The sequence below is a fragment of the Tachyglossus aculeatus genome, chromosome 7 (genome assembly GCF_015852505.1).
Source record: "Tachyglossus aculeatus isolate mTacAcu1 chromosome 7, mTacAcu1.pri, whole genome shotgun sequence".
Classification (NCBI taxonomy): Eukaryota; Metazoa; Chordata; class Mammalia; order Monotremata; family Tachyglossidae; genus Tachyglossus; species Tachyglossus aculeatus.
Window position 1 is genome coordinate 24,636,166 of NC_052072.1, and position 20,234 is coordinate 24,656,399.

A 20,234-nucleotide genomic window follows, 5' to 3' on the forward strand; every position below is an offset into this window, starting at 1 on the left:
AAAATCCATGCTTTAGACATGAAAATATCTTAAAGGTAGTAAGCATCTTAGACTCATCCAATATCGTATTTTTTGACAGCTCTTGCAAATGCACTTGTAGTGACAGAGAAAGATGGCAATTTTGAAACTGGTAATGAAGCAGCGTGGCCTAGTGGAAAGAGCATGGGCTTAGGAGGAGAGGACCTGGGTTCTAATCCCAACTAGGCCACGTGTCTGCTGTGTGACCTTGGGCGAAATCACTGGACCTCTCTGGTACCCAACTCTCTCATCTGTAAAATGGGAATTCAATACCTATGCTCCCTTCTACTTAGACTATTAGCCTCAGGTGGGCTGAGTTCATCTTGTATCTACCCCAGGGCTTAGCACTTAAACACATACCAAAAACCACAAGGACAATTATCATTGCCACATAAAGTCTCCTTCATTAATCAATTGTATTTCCTGAGCACTTACTGTGTACAGAGCACTGTACTAAATGCTTGGGAAAGTACAATGCAACAGAATTGGTAGACACTTGCCCACCCACAACAGCTATGACAGAGATGGATGCATCTGGGTGCCTCACTTTGCTATCCAGGTTACAATCTATAATAACTGTGGTATTTGTAAAGTGCTTTCTACGCCAGGCACTGTACTAACTGCTGGGATGGATACAAGGAAGTCAAGTTGGGCACAGTCCCTGTCCCACACAGGGCTCACCGTCTTAGTTCCCATTTTATAAATGAGGCCCAGAGAAGTGAAGTAACTTGGCCGAGGTCATAAAGCACACAAGTGGTGGAGTTGGGATTAGAACTCACCCTTCTGATTTCCAGACCTGTGCTATATCCACCAGGTCACACTGATTATCATGAGCCCCTACATCCCACCACCTAAGAGAAGATTTTTGGTGCCAGATAGACTCCCTTTTACAAGGCTACTCTCTTCTCCCACCACCCCTCACCTTGGCTTTCCACCTCTCCCCAGCTCATCACCTATCTCAGGAGTGGGAGAAAGACTGTAAGCTCCTTGTGGGCAGGGAATGTGATTATCAACTCTTATGTTGTACTAAGTGCTCAATAGATACAATTGATTATGCTCTCCCAATTTCCTATTAAAGTGCACTGCACACAGTAAGTGTTCAATAAATTAATAATAATAATAATAATAATAATAATAATGGCATTTTGCTCACTACATGCCAAGCACTGTTCTGAGCTCTGGGGTAGATACAAGGTAATCAGGTTGTCCCACATGGGGCTCACAGTCTTAATCCTCATTTTACAGATGAGGTAACAGGCACAGAGAAGTTAAGTGGCTTGCCCAAGGTCACACAGCAGACAAGTGGTGGAGTCAGGATTAGAACCCACATCCTCTGACTCCCAAGCCCACACTCTTTCCACTAAGTACGATTGATTCATTCAGTCGTATTTATTGGGCGCTTACTGTGAGCAGAGCACTGTACTAAGCACTTGGAAAGTACAATTTGGCAACAGGTAGAGACTCAACAACGGGCTCACTGTCTAGATGGGGGAGACAGACAACAAAAAAAGTAGACAGGCATCAATAGCATCAAAATAAACAGAATTATAGATATTTACACATCCCTGATTGATTGAATATAACCCTTGAGGCCAACCCACCAAGTGATTCCTTCTGGCCCACAAGACAGATAATAAGAAGGATGGTATTAGTTAAGTGGTTACTATGTGTCATGCACTGTTCTAAGTGCTGGAGTAGAAACAAACTAATTTGTTTCAACACAGTCCATGTCCCACTTTGAGCTCACCGTCTTTAGTCCCCATTTTACAGATGAGGGAACTGAGGCATAGAGAAGTGAAATGAGTTGCCCAAGGTCACACACCAGACAAGTGGCGGAGCTGGGATTAGAACCCAGGTCCTTCTGGCTCCCAGGCCTGTGCTCTGTCTACTAGACCATGCTGCTTCTCATACTAGGCCATGCTGCTCCTCTTAAGGCAGCAGAGCCTGGGCTGACTGAGTCTGCCTGCCATCCAGCACGCACCCCGGTTTCTCAAACCTGTGGCACACTTTGAGTCAGCTAGGCAATACCATAGGAGAAGCAGCGTGGCTCAATGGAAAGAGCCCGGGCTTTGGAGTCAGAGGTCACAGGTTCAAATCCCAGCTCTGCCAATTGTCAGCTGTGTGACATTGGGCAAGTCGCTTAACTTCTCTGGGCCTCAGTTCCCTCATCTGTAAAATGGGGATTAAGACTGTGAGCCCCCCATGGGACAACATGATCACCTTGTAACCTCCCCAGTGCTTAGAACAGTGCATTGCACATAGTAAGCGCTTAATAAATGCCATCATTATCATTATTATTATTACCATGAGTCACAGCTGACTCTTTAATATTCCTTTCTTCCCAATTCCCCTCCCCACACCCACTCTCCCCCTGCCTCCTTATCACACCCCAGTCCACCCCTGACCCTGACATATCTCCTTCCCTGATCTGCCCCTATGAGCTATTATTTTTATTATGGTATTTAAGCATTTATATGCCAGACATTGTATTAAGAACTGGGGTGGATACAAGCAAATAGGGTTGGACAAAGCCCCTGTCATTCATTCAATCACATTTATTAATAATAATAATGGCATTTATTAAGCACTTACTATGTACAAAGCACCGTTCTAAGCCCTGGGGAGGTTACAAGATGATTGGGTTGTCCCATGGGGAGTTCACAGTCTTAATCCCCATTTTACAGAGGAAGGAACTGAGGCACAGAGAAGTTAAGTGACTTGCCCAAAGTCACACAGCTGACAACTGGCGGACCTGGGATTTGAACCCAAGATGTCTGACTCCAAAGCCCGGACTCATTCCACTGAGCCCCGCTTCTTCTCTGAAGCAGCACTTTATTGAGCGCTTACTGTGTGCAGAGCACTGTACTAAGCACTTGGTAAGTACAATTTGGCAATTAATAGAAGCAATCCCTACCCAACAATGGGCTCGCAGTGTAGAAGGGGGGAAGATAGACAAGAAAACAAAGCAAAACAAGTAGACAGGCATCAATAGCATACCCACATGGGGCTGACAGTCTCAATCTCCATTTTACAGATCAAGTAACTGAGGCCCAGAGAAGGGAAGTGACTTACCCAAGGTCACACAACAGACAAATGGTGGAGCCGGGATTAGAAACAATGACTCCTAGGCTTGTCCTCTGTCCACTACACCATATTGCTTCTATTTTAAGGTGGGTGGTCCAGATGCTCTCAGAAGTGTTGGGGAAGGGTCGCTACAACCCCAGCTCTTATTTTGCTACTTCAAAGTGGCTTTTCAGGTCCAGTCTCCCCAACTAGAGTGCTAGGTCCTTGAGGGCAGGGATTGTTTTTTGCCTCTATGGAAGTCTCTCAAGCACTTAGTAAAGGGCTCTGGGCACTGTAAACACTCAATAAATATTATTGTTTGACAGATTGATTTTTCTTCCTTGCCAAATTGTTGTAGAAACTGACAAGCTACAAAGGAAACCCGTAGGCAGCCGGAAAAGCAGTACATGAATCTCTTCCAATAAAAACCAAGGCTCTGAGGGAGATGTCCTCGAGATTGGAGATGTCCCCGGGACCCACGGTCCCAGCAAATTTCAACAGGAGAGCAGCCAGGCTGGGGTCCTCAAGATGTTCTGCTAATAATTTCCTGAGCAATAACAATAAACGCCCTAGCAAAAACAGCCATTAAAGCCCAGGGTCACCTAATAATAATGTTGATAATTGTGGTATTTGTTAAGCATTTAATAACAATACTTGTTAAGTGCTTACTATTTGTCAAGCACTATTCTAAGCACTGGGTTAGGTACTAGCTAATCAAGTTGGACAGAGTCCCTGTCCCCCAAGGGGCTCCCAGTCTTAATCCACATTTTACAGATGAGATAACTGAAGCCCAGAGAAGTTAAGAGACGTGCCCAGGGCCACACAGGAGACAAGTGGCAGAGCTGGGATTAAAACTCATGATCTTCTGACTCTCAGGCCCCTGCTCTATCCACTGGGCTATGTTGCTTCTGGACAAAGATCCCAGTCCTGTCATAAGCCTGGGGTTCTCTGCTGCCCCTCAGCCTCTCTCCAACCACAAGACCCTGGGTCTGGTTGGGGAACAAAGTCAGAATCAGGTACTCCAATGCCACGCTCGCAATTTGAACATCTCTGGCCGCATCCTTGCCCAATTCACGCGAATCTTACCTTGGCCGCTCTTTCCGGACAGCGGGAGAGACAGAAGAGAACAGCAGTGGCATTGAACTTGCCTTCCACATGACAGCTGCATCATGGAATTGGAATCATTCCTTCTTGGCTGAGGAGAAAGAAGAAACTGATGAGTGAGCCTGACAAGGCTTCACTAGCCGATTCCCACTGAGCTCATCTTCTCCCCACTGCCGATTGGAAACCAAACAGCAACACCTGGAGAACCACATGAATCAGCTGGCACCAAGACCTGGCTTGATTAACTAAATCAAGGCCTGTTTATTGGGGAGCTTTAAAGATGTATAGTTAGAAGGGAACATTTATTAGTTGGGTTTTTAAGAATATTTACATTTTTAAAGTTTGAGATTTTATTTTAATGACTCCATTCTGTCTGCATGGCCAGTGTGTCTTTGGTAAGATTACTCTGACCAAGAAGCAACGTGGCCTAGGGCTCCATATGGAGCAGAACTGTGTCCGACCTGATTATCTTGTATTTATCCTACTGTTTAGTACAGTGCTTGGCACAAAGAATGTCTCTAACAAATGTCACAGTTTTTATTATTAGTGGAAAGAACACAGGGACAGAGTGAGACTGTGATGGGTTGAACTTTTCCAAACCGATAGTGGTCAGGGGGCTTGCCACCCTTGGGACTTGTGAATTGGGCCTGGCCTGGGCAAATAAGGTGCCAACTTTGCCACCTTTGGCTGGCAGGGGGTGGAGGCTGTTGCCCTCTGCAGGGACCACTACTTCTCTGGTAGTGGTGCCACAGCTGGAGAATCAGGCTGTCTGAGAGTCAGGCCGTGGTGTGGTAGCGGGGGTAAACTGAGTAACCCTCCCCCAGCCCAAGCAGAGAGGGGGTAACGGCCATCTGTACCAAGGTCCCTGCCCAGTTGTCCAAGTGTGTCTGAAGTGTGTTCATCTCTGGGAGGATCATGGTGGGCTAAAGTCACATCCTGAATGAAATATCTTTGTTCTGACTGGCTCTGCCTGCTCTTACATGCTGACTGACATTGTCAATTTTCCAGGTAATTAAGAGGACGGGGCTGAGGTTCTGGCCTGTTTTTGAGTTTCTGCCTCCATCTGATTAGCAGTGGGGGTAGAAAGACCACAAAGAGCTCAGGAGTGGGAGCGAAGTGGTTTATAATAATAATAATTATGGTATTTGTTAAGCACTCTCTATGTGCCAGGCACTGTTCAAAGCTCTGGGGTGGATACAAGCAAATCGAGTTGGACACAGTCCCTGTCCCGCATAGGGCTCCCAGTCTCAATCCCCATTTTACAGATGAGGTAACTGTGGCACAAAGGAGTGAAGTGATTTGCCCCAGGTAACACAGCAGACAAATGGTGGAGCCAGGATTAGATCCCACAACCTTCTGGTTCCTAGGCCCCTGCTCTATCCACTAGACCATGCTGCTTCAGAGTGGCTCTAGACTTTAGAAACTGTGAGTTCACTGTGAGCAGGGAACGTGTCTACCAATTCTGTTACATTGTACTCTTCCAAATGCATAGCACAGTGCTCTACATGTAGTAGGTGCTCAATATACATTACTGATTGACTGTCTCCCCCATTAGAGTGTAAGCTCCTGAGGGCAGGTCGTGATTCTGTACTTTTCCAAGTGCTTAGTTTAGTGCATTGAACCTAGACATTCAGTAAATGCCTCTATTACTACCACTACAACAGCTGCAACAATCTTCACACCCACGGAAAAGGACTGTATCTATAGGATGAATAGAATGAAATGATGATGTCACTGTTTTTTTATGGTATTTGTGAGCACTTACTATGTGCCAGACACAGTACTAAGCACTGAGATAGGTTACTAGCTAATCAGGTTAGACACATACGGGATTCCCATTCCCATATGTCCCATACGGGATTCACAGTCTTTATCCCCACTTTACAGATGAAGTTACTGAGACACAGAGAAGTGAAGTGATTCACCTAAGGTCACACAGCAGACAAATGGCAGAACTGGGATTAGAACTCAGGTCCTTCTGACTCCAGCCCAGTGCTACAACTCGTTGGTCCAAGGGGGAGGACAGGTTGAGAAAACAAGGTTGATGAATGGTAATGATATTTGAGAAAGGACAATGGTAGTGGTAGAGAAGCAGCGTGGCTTAGTGGAAAGAGCCCGGGCTTGGGAGTCAGAGGTCATGCGTTCCAATCCCGGCTCCACCACTTGTCAGCTGTGTGACTTTGGGTAAGTCACTTAACTTCTCTGGGCCTCAGTTCCCTCATCTGTAAAATGGGGATTAAGACTGTGAGCCCCACGTGGGACAACCTGATCACCTTGTATCTACCCCAGCACTTAGAACAGTGCTTGGCACATAGTAAGTGCTTAACAAGTACCAACATTATTATTATTATATACAAACGGCTGCTGCAAGGTAAGCTGAAACCAGGAAACTGAAAGCCTGGAGGGCAGAGAAACATTTTAAGGCTATTGCACAACACAATCTCAGGCAAGGCTGTGCCCACCCATCAATCAATCAGTGATATTTATTGAATGCTTGTTGTGCACATTGCACTGTACTAAGTGCTTGGGAGTGTACAATAAAGTTGGTACGATCCCTGCCCTCAAGGAGCTTCCTGATGACTGAGAGTCAATTGACCCAAAGAGACCAGCATGGCACAGTCTAATCAAGAAAGAAAGAGTTCTCGAGAACGAGCTTCATATAGATCAGGAGGAATGGAGGCAAAAGCCCAAACAGAGCTAGATGCTGTAAATAACAAACAAGTCAATAGAGCCGGGACTTTAATTCCTGCACCGGCCTTTTCAGAAGCCCTTAGGTGAATTTCACCATTAGTGACGTCTTCTTCGAACATAACAACTTAATTGTTGTTGTACTTTAGATTGGACAAAGCAACACCTTTCCCAGGAGCTGAAATGTGCTTTCCCAACTCAGGGTCTTGAGAGTAGGGCCTGGAGAAGGTGGAGGAGGTTGGAGAAGGAGTTCGGATACTTCCATTCTGCCACGTTTAAGAAGCAGCGTGGTCTAGTTGGATAGATCATAGGCCTGGGAGACAGAAGGACCTGGGTTCTAATCCCTGCTCCATTTGTTGTCTGTAGTGAGACCTTGGGCATGTCACTTCACTTCTCTGAGCTTCAGTTACCTCATTTGTAAAATGGGGATTAAGACTTTGAGCCACATGTGGGATGGGGACTGTGTTCAATACAATTTGCCTGTATCCACTCCAGTGCTCAGTACTGTGCCTGTACATACTACTGATTTATTGATTCCCGAGCTTAATTCCCCCATACCCCCCACTCCTACAGAGTCACAGGGTATGCTCTAGCTTTAATAACAATAATAATAATTGTGGTATTTGTAAAGCACTTACTTTGTGCTGGGCACTGTACTGAGCACTGGGGTGGTTCATTCCTCCAATCAATCATATTTATTGAGCACTTACTGTGTGTAGTGCACTGTACTAAGTGCTAGAAGCAAATCGGGTTGGACACAGTCCCTGTCCCACATGAGGCTCCCAGTCTCAATCCCCATTTTACAAATGAGGTCACTGAGGCACAGAGAAGTGAGGTGACTTGTCCAAGGTCACACAGCAGACACATGGCAGAGCCGGGATTAGAACCCCCGACCTTCTGACTCTCAGTCCTGTGTCCTATTCACTATACCATGGTGCTTCTCTTAGTTTTAGCAGCCCGGACCAGCAACAAGAATAGTGTCTATAGCTTGTGAGGTCTCTGTTGGTACAGAATAGGGCAGGGGAACTGGCTGTGAGACCAGGAACAAGAGGGAAATGAAGGCTGTGGGCAGTAGGCAAACTCAAGACTCTGCCACTTGTCTGTTGTGTGACCTTCGGCAAATCACCTCACTACTTGTGCCTCGGTTATCTCATCTGTAAAATGGGGATAGAGACTGTGAGCCCCATGTGGGACAGGGACTGTTTCCAGCCTGATTACCCAGTATCTACCCTGGTGCTTAGAACAATGTCTGGCACAGGATAAGCACTTAACGAGTACCTTTTTTTAAGAAAAGACTGGGAGGGTAGACTCACAAGACCCACACTGGGCCGGCCTCCTGGCTCAGGTGGACAGGGGGAGTCAAAACTTGGCCTGTGCTGTATATGAGCCAGTTTGGTAATAATAATAATAATGGCATTTGGTAAGTGCTTACCATGCGCCAAGCACCATAAGCACTGGGGGGGATACAAGGTAATCAGGTTGGCCCACATGGGGCTCACAGTCTTAATCCCCATTTTCCAGATGAGGGAACTGAGGCACTGGGAAGTGAAGTGACTTGCCCAAGGCCACACAACAGACAACTGGCAGAGATGGGATTAGAAGCCATGACCTTCTGACTCCTGAGCCCGTGCTCAATCCTCTACACCATGCTGATGCTCCAGCAGGTAGAGAGTAAAAGGAGATGCCCACTGGGCACCTAGTCCATGCCTGTGTGACATGGATGAGGGAGAAAAAAGAGGAAGGAAAGAAGAACAATCACCTCTATGATTGTTTCATGCTCTGCTTGCTGCTGCTGCCATTTTGGTTTAAAATTGGCCCTGCCCTTAAATAGCAAACATAAAAATACCCTATGTGTGAGCTTTTTTAAATGGTATTTGTTAAGCGCTGACTATGTGCCAGGAACTGTATTAAGTATGGGGGTAGAAAAATGCTAATTAGGTTGGACACAGTCCTCATCCCATGTGGGGCTCACAGTCTTAATCCCTTATTTTATAGATGAGGTAACTGAGGCACAGAGAAGTTAAGTAACTTGCCCAAGGTCACACTGCAAGCAATTGGCAGAGTGGGCACGAGTACCCAGGCCCTTCTGATTCCCAGGTCTGTGCTCTCAACACTAGATCATGCTGCTTTGCGGCGTGTTGCATCCCTGCCCACCTTCTTACTTTTTTCACTCTGTGCCTCAGCAGGAATGTGAGCTGCAGGGATGAAAGAGTGAGAGAAGCATTTTGGGAACCACTAGCATTGTAGTCAATTAACAATAATAATAATAACACTAATAATAATAATAATAGTGCATAGCATAGTGGCATATAACACAGGCCTGGGAGTGAGAAGGTCATGGGTTCTAATTTTGCCTCTGCCACTCTGTTCTGTGGCCTTGTGCAAGTTACTTTATTGAGTCTCAGTTCCCTCATCTGTAAAATTCATTCAATTGTATTTATTGAGGGCTTAGTGTGTGCAAAGCACTGTACTGAATGCTTAGCATTGTACTAAATGGGGATTAAGACTGTGAACCCCATGCGGGACAGGCACTGTGTCCAACCCCATTTGCTTGTATCCACCCCAGCACTTAGAGTGCCTGGCACGTAGTAAGCGTATAACAAATACCGCAATTATTATTATTAGTGGCATTTAAGTGCTTACTATGTGCCAGGCACTGTTCTAAGTGCTGGGGTGGATACAAGCAAATTGGGTTGGGCACAGTCTCTGTCCCACATAGGACTCACAATCTTAATCCTCATTTTACAGATGAGATAACTGAGACATAGAGAAGTTAAGTGACTTAGCCAAGGTCACACAACAGACACGTGGTGGGATTAGAACCCAAATCCTTCTAACCCCCAGGCCCGTGCTCTATCCCTGAGGCCATGCTGCTTCTCACTTTGTTTATACAGGCTCTATCTATTTTTCTGGGTAGAAGATTCCATCATCATCATTAATAATAATAATAATAATAATAATAATAATAATGGTATTCATTAAGCACTTACTATGTGCAAAGCACTGTTCTAAGCACTGATCTCATTGTTATCAAATCACCTCCTTGGGAAGAGGAGGCTGTGTAGGTGACTAAAGACTGTAGACTGTAAACTCGAGACTGTAAGCTTGTTGTGGGCAGGGAATGTCTGTTATATTATTATATTGCAATAATAATTATGGTATTTGATAAGTGCTTACTATGTGCCTAGCACTGTTCTAAGCGCTGGGATAGATACAGGGTAAACAGATTGTCCCATGTGGGACTCACACTTTAATCTCCATTTTACAGATGAAGTAGCTGAGGCATAGAGAAGTTAAGTGACTTGCCTAAAGTCACAAAGCAGACAAGTGGTGGAGCCAGGATTAGAACCCTTGTCCTTTGACTCCCAAGCCCTTGCTCTTTCCACTAAGCCACGCTGCTTCTCCCAAGGACTTAGCACAGTGCTCTGCACAAAATAAGAGCTCAATAAATACAATTGATTAAATGTATACACATTTACATACTTATTTATATAGCTGATTTAAATAGGGATATTAATGCCACATCAGACAGGCTTTAATCCTACTTTGGAAGAATACTGGCTAATCTGCCACACTGTGTGTAGGGGTGAAGGGGTGAGGTGGGGTGCCAGGGGAGCTTCAAGCAAAGACAAAATTCATGGTAAATGTCAGGAAAGCTTTGACTCCATCACTTGGTACTCTAGCACCAGACATCATTTCCAGCGGCCTCACAGTGATGTCCTTTTCCCTCCTTCCTGCTTCCCTCCATTTCCATTTCCCCAGCCTCTGCCCTTTCCCCCTCAATACTCCAAAAGCTTTAGTCCCTGCTCCTTTCATTACGCACGCAGACAGCAGTACCTGCAGATCCCTTTCCAATTTCTTCCCAATATCCCTCAAATATTTTCCCATCGCCTCTTTTCCCATTGTGCTCAGCATTCCCTGCTTCTTCCGACTGTGAGCCCTAATGATAATAGTGATGATGATGGCATCTAAGTGCTTACTATGTGCCAAGCACTTTTCTAAGCGCTGGGGGAGATATGAGGCTATCAGGTTGTCCAAGGTGGGGCTCACAGTCTTAATTCTCATTTTACAGATGAGGTAACTGAGGCACAGAGAAATGAAGTCCCTGTGTGAGATTACCTGATTACCAGCGTTGCTCAGTGGAAAGAGTGCGGGCTTGGGAGTCAGAGGTCATGGGTTCTAATCCCGACTCAGCCACTTGACAGCTGTGTGACTTTGGGTGAGTCACTTCACTTCTCGGTGCCGCAGTTCCCTCATCTGTAAAATGGGGATGAAGACTGTGAGCCCCATATGGGACAATCTGATTACCTTGTATCCCTCCAGTGCTTAGAACAGTGCTTGGCACATAGTAAGCGCTTCACAAATGCCATCATTATTATTGTTACTACCTCAGCGCTTAAAACAGAGTTTGATACATTGTTAGCACTTTAAAAATACAATAATAATAATAATAATAGCATCTTCCTTCCATCCCAACCCCTGCTCCTCTGTCTCATCCTCCTCCCCGCTCCTCTCCAGCTGTCAGGCAGCTAAATTCTGACCTGTGGGGCATTGTCAGGAGAGAACGAGGTTACTGTTTAGGGCAGAGTTTTATTTTATAGGAAAGGCTGTCTTTTCCTTGCTTCCCTCCAACCCCAGCGGTCCCCAATTCAGCTGCAGCAACTGCGGAGGACGGAATCTCTCCGGTGAATCTCAAAGGACCCACAGGAGCAGTCGGGCGCACATGTTCATTCATTCAGTCGTATTTATTAAGTGCTTACTGTGTGCAGAGCACTGTACTAAGCGCTTGGGCAGTCCAAGCTGGCAACATATAGAGACGGTCCCTACCCAACAGTGGGCTCACAGTCTAAAAAGGGGAGACAGACAACAAAACCAAACATACTAACAAAATAAAATAAATAGAATAGAGTTGTACAAGTAAAATAAATAGAGTAATAAATATGTAAAAACATATATACATATATACAGGTGCTGTGGGGAAGGGAAGGAGTTAAGATGAGGGGGATGGAGAGGAGGACGAAGGGGAGAGGAAGGAAGGGGCTCATTCATTCAGTCGTATTTATTGAGCGCTTACTGTGTGCAGAACACTGTACTAAGCGCTTGGGAAGTCCAAGTTGGCAACATATAGAGACGGTCCCTACCCAACAGTGGGCTCACAGTCTAGAAGGGGGAGACAGAGAACAAAGCAAAACATATTAACAAAATAAAATAAATGGAATAAATATGGACAAATAAAATAAATAAATAGAGTAATAAATACATACAAACATATGTACATATATACAGGTGCTGTGGGGAGGGGAAGGGCACGTGCATGTGCGTGGGCGTTTCTGTGACTGGGTGTGTGTGTGTTTGTGTGTGTTTGTGTGTGTGTCGGGGGTGGGGGGAGTAGGGGGAGGTCCGCCTGTCTGTTCCACCCCCTCACGAGCCGCGGGAGCCAACATATAACCCAGCCCGAACCCAGCCTGTGGTCCTCGGCTGCCGGGTCCGCCTCTGAGAAGTGCCAGCTCCAGAACCAGCGCCAGAGCAGGAATCATCACCAGAACCAGCGCCCAAGCCATCCCCAGCACCAGTATCAGTGCAGGAATAATCATCAGAACCAGCGCCCAAGCCATCACCAGCAGCAGTACCAGTGCCAGCACAGGAATCATCACCAGAACCAGCGCCCAAGCTATCACCAGTGCCAGCTCAGGAATCATCACCAGAACCAGCACCCAAGCTATCACCAGTACCAGTGCCAGCACAGGAATCATCACCAGAACCAGCGCCCAAGCTATCACCAGTACCAGTGCCAGAGCAGGAATCATCACCAGAACCAGGGCCCAAGCTATCACCAGTACCAGTGCCAGCACAGGAATCATCACCAGAACCAGCGCCCAAGCTATCACCAGTACCAGTGCCAGAGCAGGAATCATCAGCTGAACCAGCGCTCAAGCCACCACCAGCAGCAGTACCAGTGCCAGCGCAGGGATCATCACCAGAACCAGTGCCCAAGCTATCACCAGTACCAGTGCCAGCGCAGGAATCATCACCAGAACCAGCACCCAAGCTATCACCAGTACCAGTGCCAGAGCAGGAATCATCACCAGAATCAGCGCCCAAGCTATCACCAGTACCAGTGCCAGCACAGGAATCATCACCAGAACCAGCGCCCAAGCCATTCCCAGCACCAGTATCAGTGCAGGAATCATCACCAGAACCAGTGCCCAAGCCATCCCCAGCACCAGTACCCAGTGCAGAAATCATCACCAGAACCAGTGCCGAAGCTATCACCAGTACCAGTGCCAGCGCAAGAATCATCAGCAGAACCAGCGCCCAAGCCATTCCCAGCAGCAGTACCAGTGCCAGCGCAGGAATCATCACCAGAACCAGTGCCCAAGCCATTCCCAGCAGCAGTACCAGTACAGGGATCATCACCAGAACCAGTGCCCAAGCCATCCCCAGCACCAGTACCGGTGCCAGTGCAGGAATCATCATCCAGAACCAGTGCCCAAACATCACCAGCACCAGTGCCAGTGCCAGCGCAGGAACCCAGCTCCAGAACCATCCCCAGATGCCAGCGCCGGAACCAGCGCCCAAGTCGTCAATCATCACCACCCCAGTAGCAGCCCCCAGTGCCAGCGTTAGTGACAGAGTCAGCTACCACCAGCCATCACCAGAACCAGAGCCAGGGCCCAAGCCATCCCCAGGGCCAGCACTAGAATCCTCCCCAGCTCGGGCCCCAGGCCCCAGCCCTGTAGGCAGCAAGGACCATGCTTTTGTTGGCAGGGTCCCCGGAGCCCAGTTCTTCAGACAGGAGAGAAAGTGTTGTTTGTTAAGCAAATCGGGTTGGGAAAGGAAAAGAAGCCAGGAAGGGGAGCTCGCGCCTTGACAAAGTTGGGGGGAGAGTGGATCCTCGGAGTGTCCCCCCCAACCTAATTCCACCCCCCTCTCACCCACTCCAGAGTCTGGATTCCCTCCCCTCCCAATCCCCCCAGGACTCCTTCCTCCCTGCCCCATCTGGCATCCCTCCCCCCAGCCCCAATTCCCATCCCTCTCTCCTGTTTTCCTGCCCCCCTCCCCACCCATGGAACCCTGTCCCAGGCCGGACGTCCAACAGCATGGCCAATAGCAACCGCACGGCCCCCGGCCCTGGAGCGCGACGAGGAGCTGGCCAAAGTGGAGATTGGGGTGCTGGCCACATCCTGGCGGTGGCCACAGTGGGCAATGCCGGCCGTCGTCTGGCCCTGGGCCGGCCGGGCCTCAAGCGGTCACGCATGCACGTGTTCGTCCTTGCACCTGGCGCGGTTGACCGACCTGGGGGTGGCTCTGTTCCAGGTGCTACGCAGCTGGCCTGGGATGTCACCTTCCGCTTCCAGGGCCCGGACCTGCTATGCAGGGTGGTCAAGTACCTGCAGGTGCTCAGCATGTTCGCTTCCACTTACATGCTCCTCGTCATGACCTTGGACCGCTACCTGGCCGTCTGCCGCCCTCTGAGGACCCTCCGGCAGCCCGGCCGCTCGGCCTACCCACTGATCGCCGCCACCTGGTTACTGGCCGCCGGGCTGAGCCTGCCCCAGCTCTTCATCTTCTTCCCCTGCGGGAGGTCAGCCAGGACTCCGGTGTCCTGGGACTGCTGGGCCCACTTCCCGCGTGCCGTGGGGACCCCGGGCCTATGTCACCTGGACCACCCTGGCCATCTTCACCATCCTGCCCGTGGTCATCCTTGACCGCCTGCTATGGCCTCATCTGCCACGAGATCTGCAAGAACCTCAGGGGCAAGAGCAGGATCTGGGGTCCCAGGGCCACTACCGCTGGCGGTGAGCCAAGCAGGCCCACGGCCAGGGTGAGCAGCGTCAGGGCCATCTCCAGGGCCAAGATCCGCACCGTCAAGATGACCTTCGTCATCGTGCTGGCCTACATGGCCTGCTGGGCGCCCTTCTTCAGCGTCCAGATGTGGTCCGTGTGGGATGAGAACATCCGCACCGAAGGTAAGGGGGCCGGGGTAGGGGCCGGCTCCAGGCGGGAAGGGGGAGCCGAGAAGCCAAGTGACCTGGTGGAGAGAGCTTAGGTTGGGACTCAGGAGACCTGGGTTCCCATCCCAGTTCGGCCTCTTGCCTGCTGTGTGGCCTGGGGCAGGTTGCTTCACTTCTCTGGGCCCCGGACTCATTCATTCCTTCATTCGATCACATTTATTAATAATAATTATAGCATTTATTAAGGGCTTACTATGTGCAAAGCACTGTTCTAAGCGCTGGGGAGGTTACAAGGTGATCAGGTTGTCCCACAGGGGGCTCGTAGTCTTAATCCCCATTTTACAGATGAGGTAATTGAGGCACATAGAAGTTAAGTGACTTGCCCAAAGTCACACAGCTGGCAATTGGCAGAGCCGGGATTTGAATCCAGAGCTTAGAACAGTGCTTTGCACATATCAAGTGCTTCATAAATGCTATAAAAAAAAAACAAAGAACCCATGACCTCTGACTCCAAAGCCCGTGCTCTTTCCCCTGAGTCATGCTGCTTTTCTATTTATTGAGTGCTTACTGTGTGCAGAGCACTGTACTAAGCACTTGGGAAAGTACAACACAACAATAAACAGTGACATTCCCTACTTATAATGAGCTAACAGTCTATTCTCCCCATCTGCATTCCTGTTCTTCACAGTGCAGTGCAATTTGCCTGTGTGAACAGAGAAGCAGCGTGGCCTAGTGAACAGAGCACGGGACTGGAGTCAGAAGGACCTGGGTTCTAGTTCTGACTCCACCACTCGTCTGCTGTGTGACCTTGGGCAAGTCACGTAATTTCTCCGGACCTCAATTCCCTCATCTGTAAAATGGGGATTAAGATTGTGAGCCCTATGTGGAAAATAGATTGTGTCCAACGTGATTTGCGTGTGTCTACCTCAGAGCTTAGAAGAGAGCCTTGCATGTAGTAAGTTCTTAACAAATACCACAATTATTATGATTATTATTTTTATTAAAGGAAAACCGAGGATTGTGACACATCCGAAAATCATTTATTTATATTGATGTCTGGCTCCTCCCTAGACTGTGAATTCACTGTGGGCAGGGAGCGTGTCTACCGACTTAGTTGTATTGTACTCTCCCAAATGCTCAGTACAGTGCTCTGCACACAGTAAGGGTTAAATAAATGCTACCAATCGATTGGTTGATAGTACTTAGTAAGCACCTTCTGTATGCAGAACACTGCACGAAGCCCTAATGGAGTAAGAAACACAGCAGCATCTGTCCTCTAGGAGTTTACAGTGTATTGGGGGAGAGTGACAGACAAGTGGTATTCACAAAATGCTACAGCTATTAAAAGTATGGAAGGATAAATAAGTGCATATTAATATTACTGTAGAATATGCACAAGTGCTAAAGGATGTTGTTGAATTTACTCGGCTTGGGAAGGTGAAACTTGGTCCAGGAATGGCTTTGCTCCCAGAGACTACAAGGGGAGCTGTCCCCATTGGAGGGAAGGGAAAGGAAAGAAGCTGGGGTCTCCCACAGTCTTTTTCTGCATCATGTTTCCCAAAAGTATGGGGCCCTGGGCAGTTCATATAATGTGGATATTGTACCATCGACCCCGGCATTTCTTGGAAAGGAAATGCACTGAAATGAACTGTTTTGCTGTCTAATCCTCTACATCAAACCCTTCCCAAGTCAGCCACCAAAACCTTCTGAGTTATTTATGCCCTTTCATTCATTCAATCATATTTATTGAGCACTTACTGTGAGCAGAGCACTATACTAAGCACTTGGGAGAGTACAATATAACAATATGCTCTGCTTATTTCATTAACTTGGCCCCTAGCTCCGGCCTTCACTGAAAGCAGATCTGGAAAGGGACTGCAGGGAGCCCTTAGAGCTGACCAGGCTGTCTCTGTATTCATCTTGTTTAGTACCCTTTATTGTCTCCTTCCCCAGAAGTTGGTAACAATGCTATGCACATAGTAGGCACATAATAATAATAATAATAATAACAATAATAATAATAATAATGGTATTTGTTTAGCACTTATTATGCACAAAGCACTGTTCTAAGCGCTGGGGGATACAAGGTGATGAGATTGTCCCACGAGGGGCTCACAGTTTTAATCCCCATTTTACAGATGAGGTAACCGAGACACAGAGAAGTTAAGTGGCTTGCCCAAGGTCACAGAGCTGACAAGTTGGCGGAGCCGGGATTCGAACCCCTGACCCCTGACTCCCAAGCCCGGGCTCTTTCCACTGAGCCATGCTGCTTCACTGACAGTCACTATGGCATTTCATGTCTGATTAGAAGCTAGTTTTCTGATATCACTGAATAGATGAGTCTGGGGGATGGACTGAGTTTTTCCTGGTCTGATGGGCTAGAAGTGGGCATAACCGTATAGTTGGATAACTTTGTTGTCCTTCATAATAAATTGGCACAGAGGAATGCTCTAGGCCTTGCCTTCTTTTCATCCTTTAGAAGCTGGAGAGAGAGAGAGAGAGAGAGAGTGAGAGTGTAGGGGGGAGTGCAAATATAGCCTTGTCTGGACCCTCTGAAACTACAGTTGGTGGTTTTTGCACTCTTTGCTCCCCAGGAGTACCCCAGAAAGTTGAAAGCAGCTGAGCTGGCCACTCATGGTCAGGACATCACCCCTAACAGACTTGCAGAGGTCATTGCTAATGCCAATGTAGCAGTTGGAGGTATTGGCTTGGGGAAGAGGGGCATCTTTTAAAACATGAAGAGGAATCTGAGAGAAACCTGAGAGAAAGTGTTGAAAACAGTGTCTTCTAACCCCACCCTAAGCATTAATCGCTGGCTGGGGTGGGATTAGATTCTTCTCTGGGGAGCCTGGTGAGGGAGTGGGATCAGAAGCAGAATCCTATCACAAGCTCCAGAATACAAGCTCTACTTGGGCCCGGATCCACTTATCCTGAGACAAGTTCCCTATGGGATCACTACCCCCTCCACCTTCCTGCTCCCCTTTAGTGGTAACCAAAGAATGGGGTTTGGGCTCAGAGCCACAGGGCCTCTAGAACTTGGGCTATAGCATCAACATTTGGGAGTTTAGACAGCCTCATCCACCTCTGATAACCAGTGGATGTGCCTGAACTTTTCCATCTGCAGTCCTCTGGTGGAAAAGGGGTAGGAAGAGCCCCAATGGATGAGCCTCTTTCATTCATTCATTCAATTGTATTTATTGAGCCCTTACTGTGTGCAGAGCACTGTACTAAGCACTTGGGAAGGTACAATATAGCAATGAACAGACACATTCCCAGCCCATAAAAATCTTACAGTCTAGAGAGGGGAGACAGACATCAGTACAAATAAATAAATTACAGATATGTACATAAATGCTGTGGGGCTGGAAGCAGGGAAGAACAAAGGGAGCAAGTCAGGGTGACAGAAGACAATGGGAGATAGGAAATGGTGCGGGGTGGGTCAGGGAAGTTCTCTTGGAGGAGATGAGCCTTCAATAAGGCTTTGAAGTTGGTGAGAGTAATTGTCTGTGGGATTTGAGAGGGAGAATGCTCCAGGCCAGAGGCAGGATGTGGTGCCAGGGGTAAATGGCGAGACAGGTGAGAGTGAGGCACCGTGAGAAGGTTGGCACTAGAGGAGTGAAGTGTGCGGGCTGGGTTGTAGAAGTAGAGAAGCCAGGTGAGGTAGGAGAGGGGAAGGTGACGGAGTGCTTTAAAGCCAATGGTGAGGAGTTTTCATTTGTGGAGGTGGATCAACTCCACTGGAGTTTTTTGAGGAGCGGGGTCACATGTCCTGAACGTTATGTCCTGGAAGTCCTTGGGTAACCTCTCTGGGTGGCCGATGGCCATGGATTCACGTCCCTTCTCCTTTTGCAGACTCATCAGATGTGGCTTTCACCATCACCATGCTGCTGGGGAACCTGAGCAGCTGCTGCAATCCCTGGATCTACATGAGCTTCAGCAACCATCTGCTACCAGAGTCACTGCGCTGCTTCTCCTGCTTGGGGGGCCTCCGCCACCCCATGAAGAGGCAGCTCTCCAACGGGAGCCTCTCCAGCCGCCGGACCACCCTGCTGATCCGCAGCCGGGCCTCCACCCTCTGTCCCAGTGGGGGTCCCCTGCCCGAGGGGACCCTCAAAGATTTTTGCCCTCCACATGAATACACTGTCACTGAGACTGGGGTCCTGTAGGGAAGGCTTGGGCAGGGGCTGGACAACACTCACAGGGACGGAAAACTGGGGAGGGGGAGAGGGCATGAGTCCCACAGCCCAGGTCCTTGAGGGATGGTGGTGATGGGGCCACTTGAGATTCCTCTCAGGATAGAGAAGCAGTGTGGCCTAATGGATAGTCTGTCAGTTGGTCACTTAGTTGTACCTATTGAGCGCTATGTGAAGCACACTATACTAAGTGCTTGAGAGAATACAATATAATAATAATGGCATTTGCTAAGCACTTACTATATGCCAAGCACTGGGGTAGATACAGAGTAATCAGGTTGTCCCATGTGGGGCTCACAGTCCAAACCCCCATTTTACAGACGAGGTAACTGAGGCACAGAGAAGTGAAGTGACTTGCCTCAGGTCACACAACAGACAGAATGGCAGAGCCAGGATTAGAACCCACGACCTCTGACTCCCAGGTTCATGCTGTTGCCATTAGGCCATGCTGACACATTCCCTGCCCACAGTGATTTTACAGTCTGGAGTTTAGAGCACAGGCCTGGGAATCAAAATAACCTAGGTTCTAATCCCAGCTCCACCACTCGTCTACTGTGTGACCTTGGACAAGTCACTTAACTTCTCTGTGCCTCATTTGTAAAATGGAGATTAAGATTGTGAGCCCCATGTGATACATGGACTGTGTCCAACTTGATTCACTTGTATCTACCCCAGGGCTTAGTACAGTGCTTGGCACATAATTGTGATGGCATTTCTTAAGTGCTTACCATGCGCAAAGCAAGTAAGCATTTAACAAATGCCTTAAAAAAAGGATCCCTACTTCCTGCTTGTGAGCTATGTTTGAATCAAATTAGCCTGATTGGAGGTAGTGGCTTTTGCAGCGTGTGTCTGACTTCTCAAAAGCTGGAGACACTGGGATAGGGTCCTTTTTGCCCACCCCTTGTGACTCCAGTTAAGCAGATGTGTCTCTCAAAGTCCCTGGGCTTGCATTGTGTGTTCCTGACAAGATCTGAGGTCTCCTGCTTTTTGTGTAAGGATGTGAGGTGTGGGGAGGTGGTTGCTAAACAAAAGTCAGGCAGAGGTGGGGGCAGTGCCATTCGGTGCTTCTCCAACGGAGTCCTCTTGCGGGCTGAGGGAGTGTGTGAAAGGGCAGAATCTGGGGTAAGGTGATGGAGGTGGGATGGAGCTAAGGAGATTGCTCAAACATACTTGGGGCTCTCCAAAGCTCTGCTGAGTGGAGCCAGGAGAATGA

At 48.2% G+C, this 20,234-nt stretch overlaps 1 protein-coding gene across 1 annotated transcript; it reads left to right on the forward strand.

Moving 5' to 3' along the window:
- Positions 1-8,519: 8,519 nt before the first annotated feature.
- Positions 8,520-19,193, forward strand: AVPR1B (arginine vasopressin receptor 1B). Its single transcript, XM_038748765.1, is given in 14 exon segments — positions 8,520-8,537; positions 11,512-11,558; positions 12,375-12,763; positions 12,809-13,495; positions 13,711-14,003; positions 14,005-14,053; positions 14,056-14,144; positions 14,146-14,194; positions 14,197-14,444; positions 14,447-14,482; positions 14,484-14,501; positions 14,503-14,577; positions 14,579-14,843; positions 18,681-19,193. Coding segments are annotated over 14 exon segments (2,577 nt in total). The 3' UTR covers positions 18,995-19,193.
- The last annotated feature ends 1,041 nt before the right edge of the window (positions 19,194-20,234 follow it).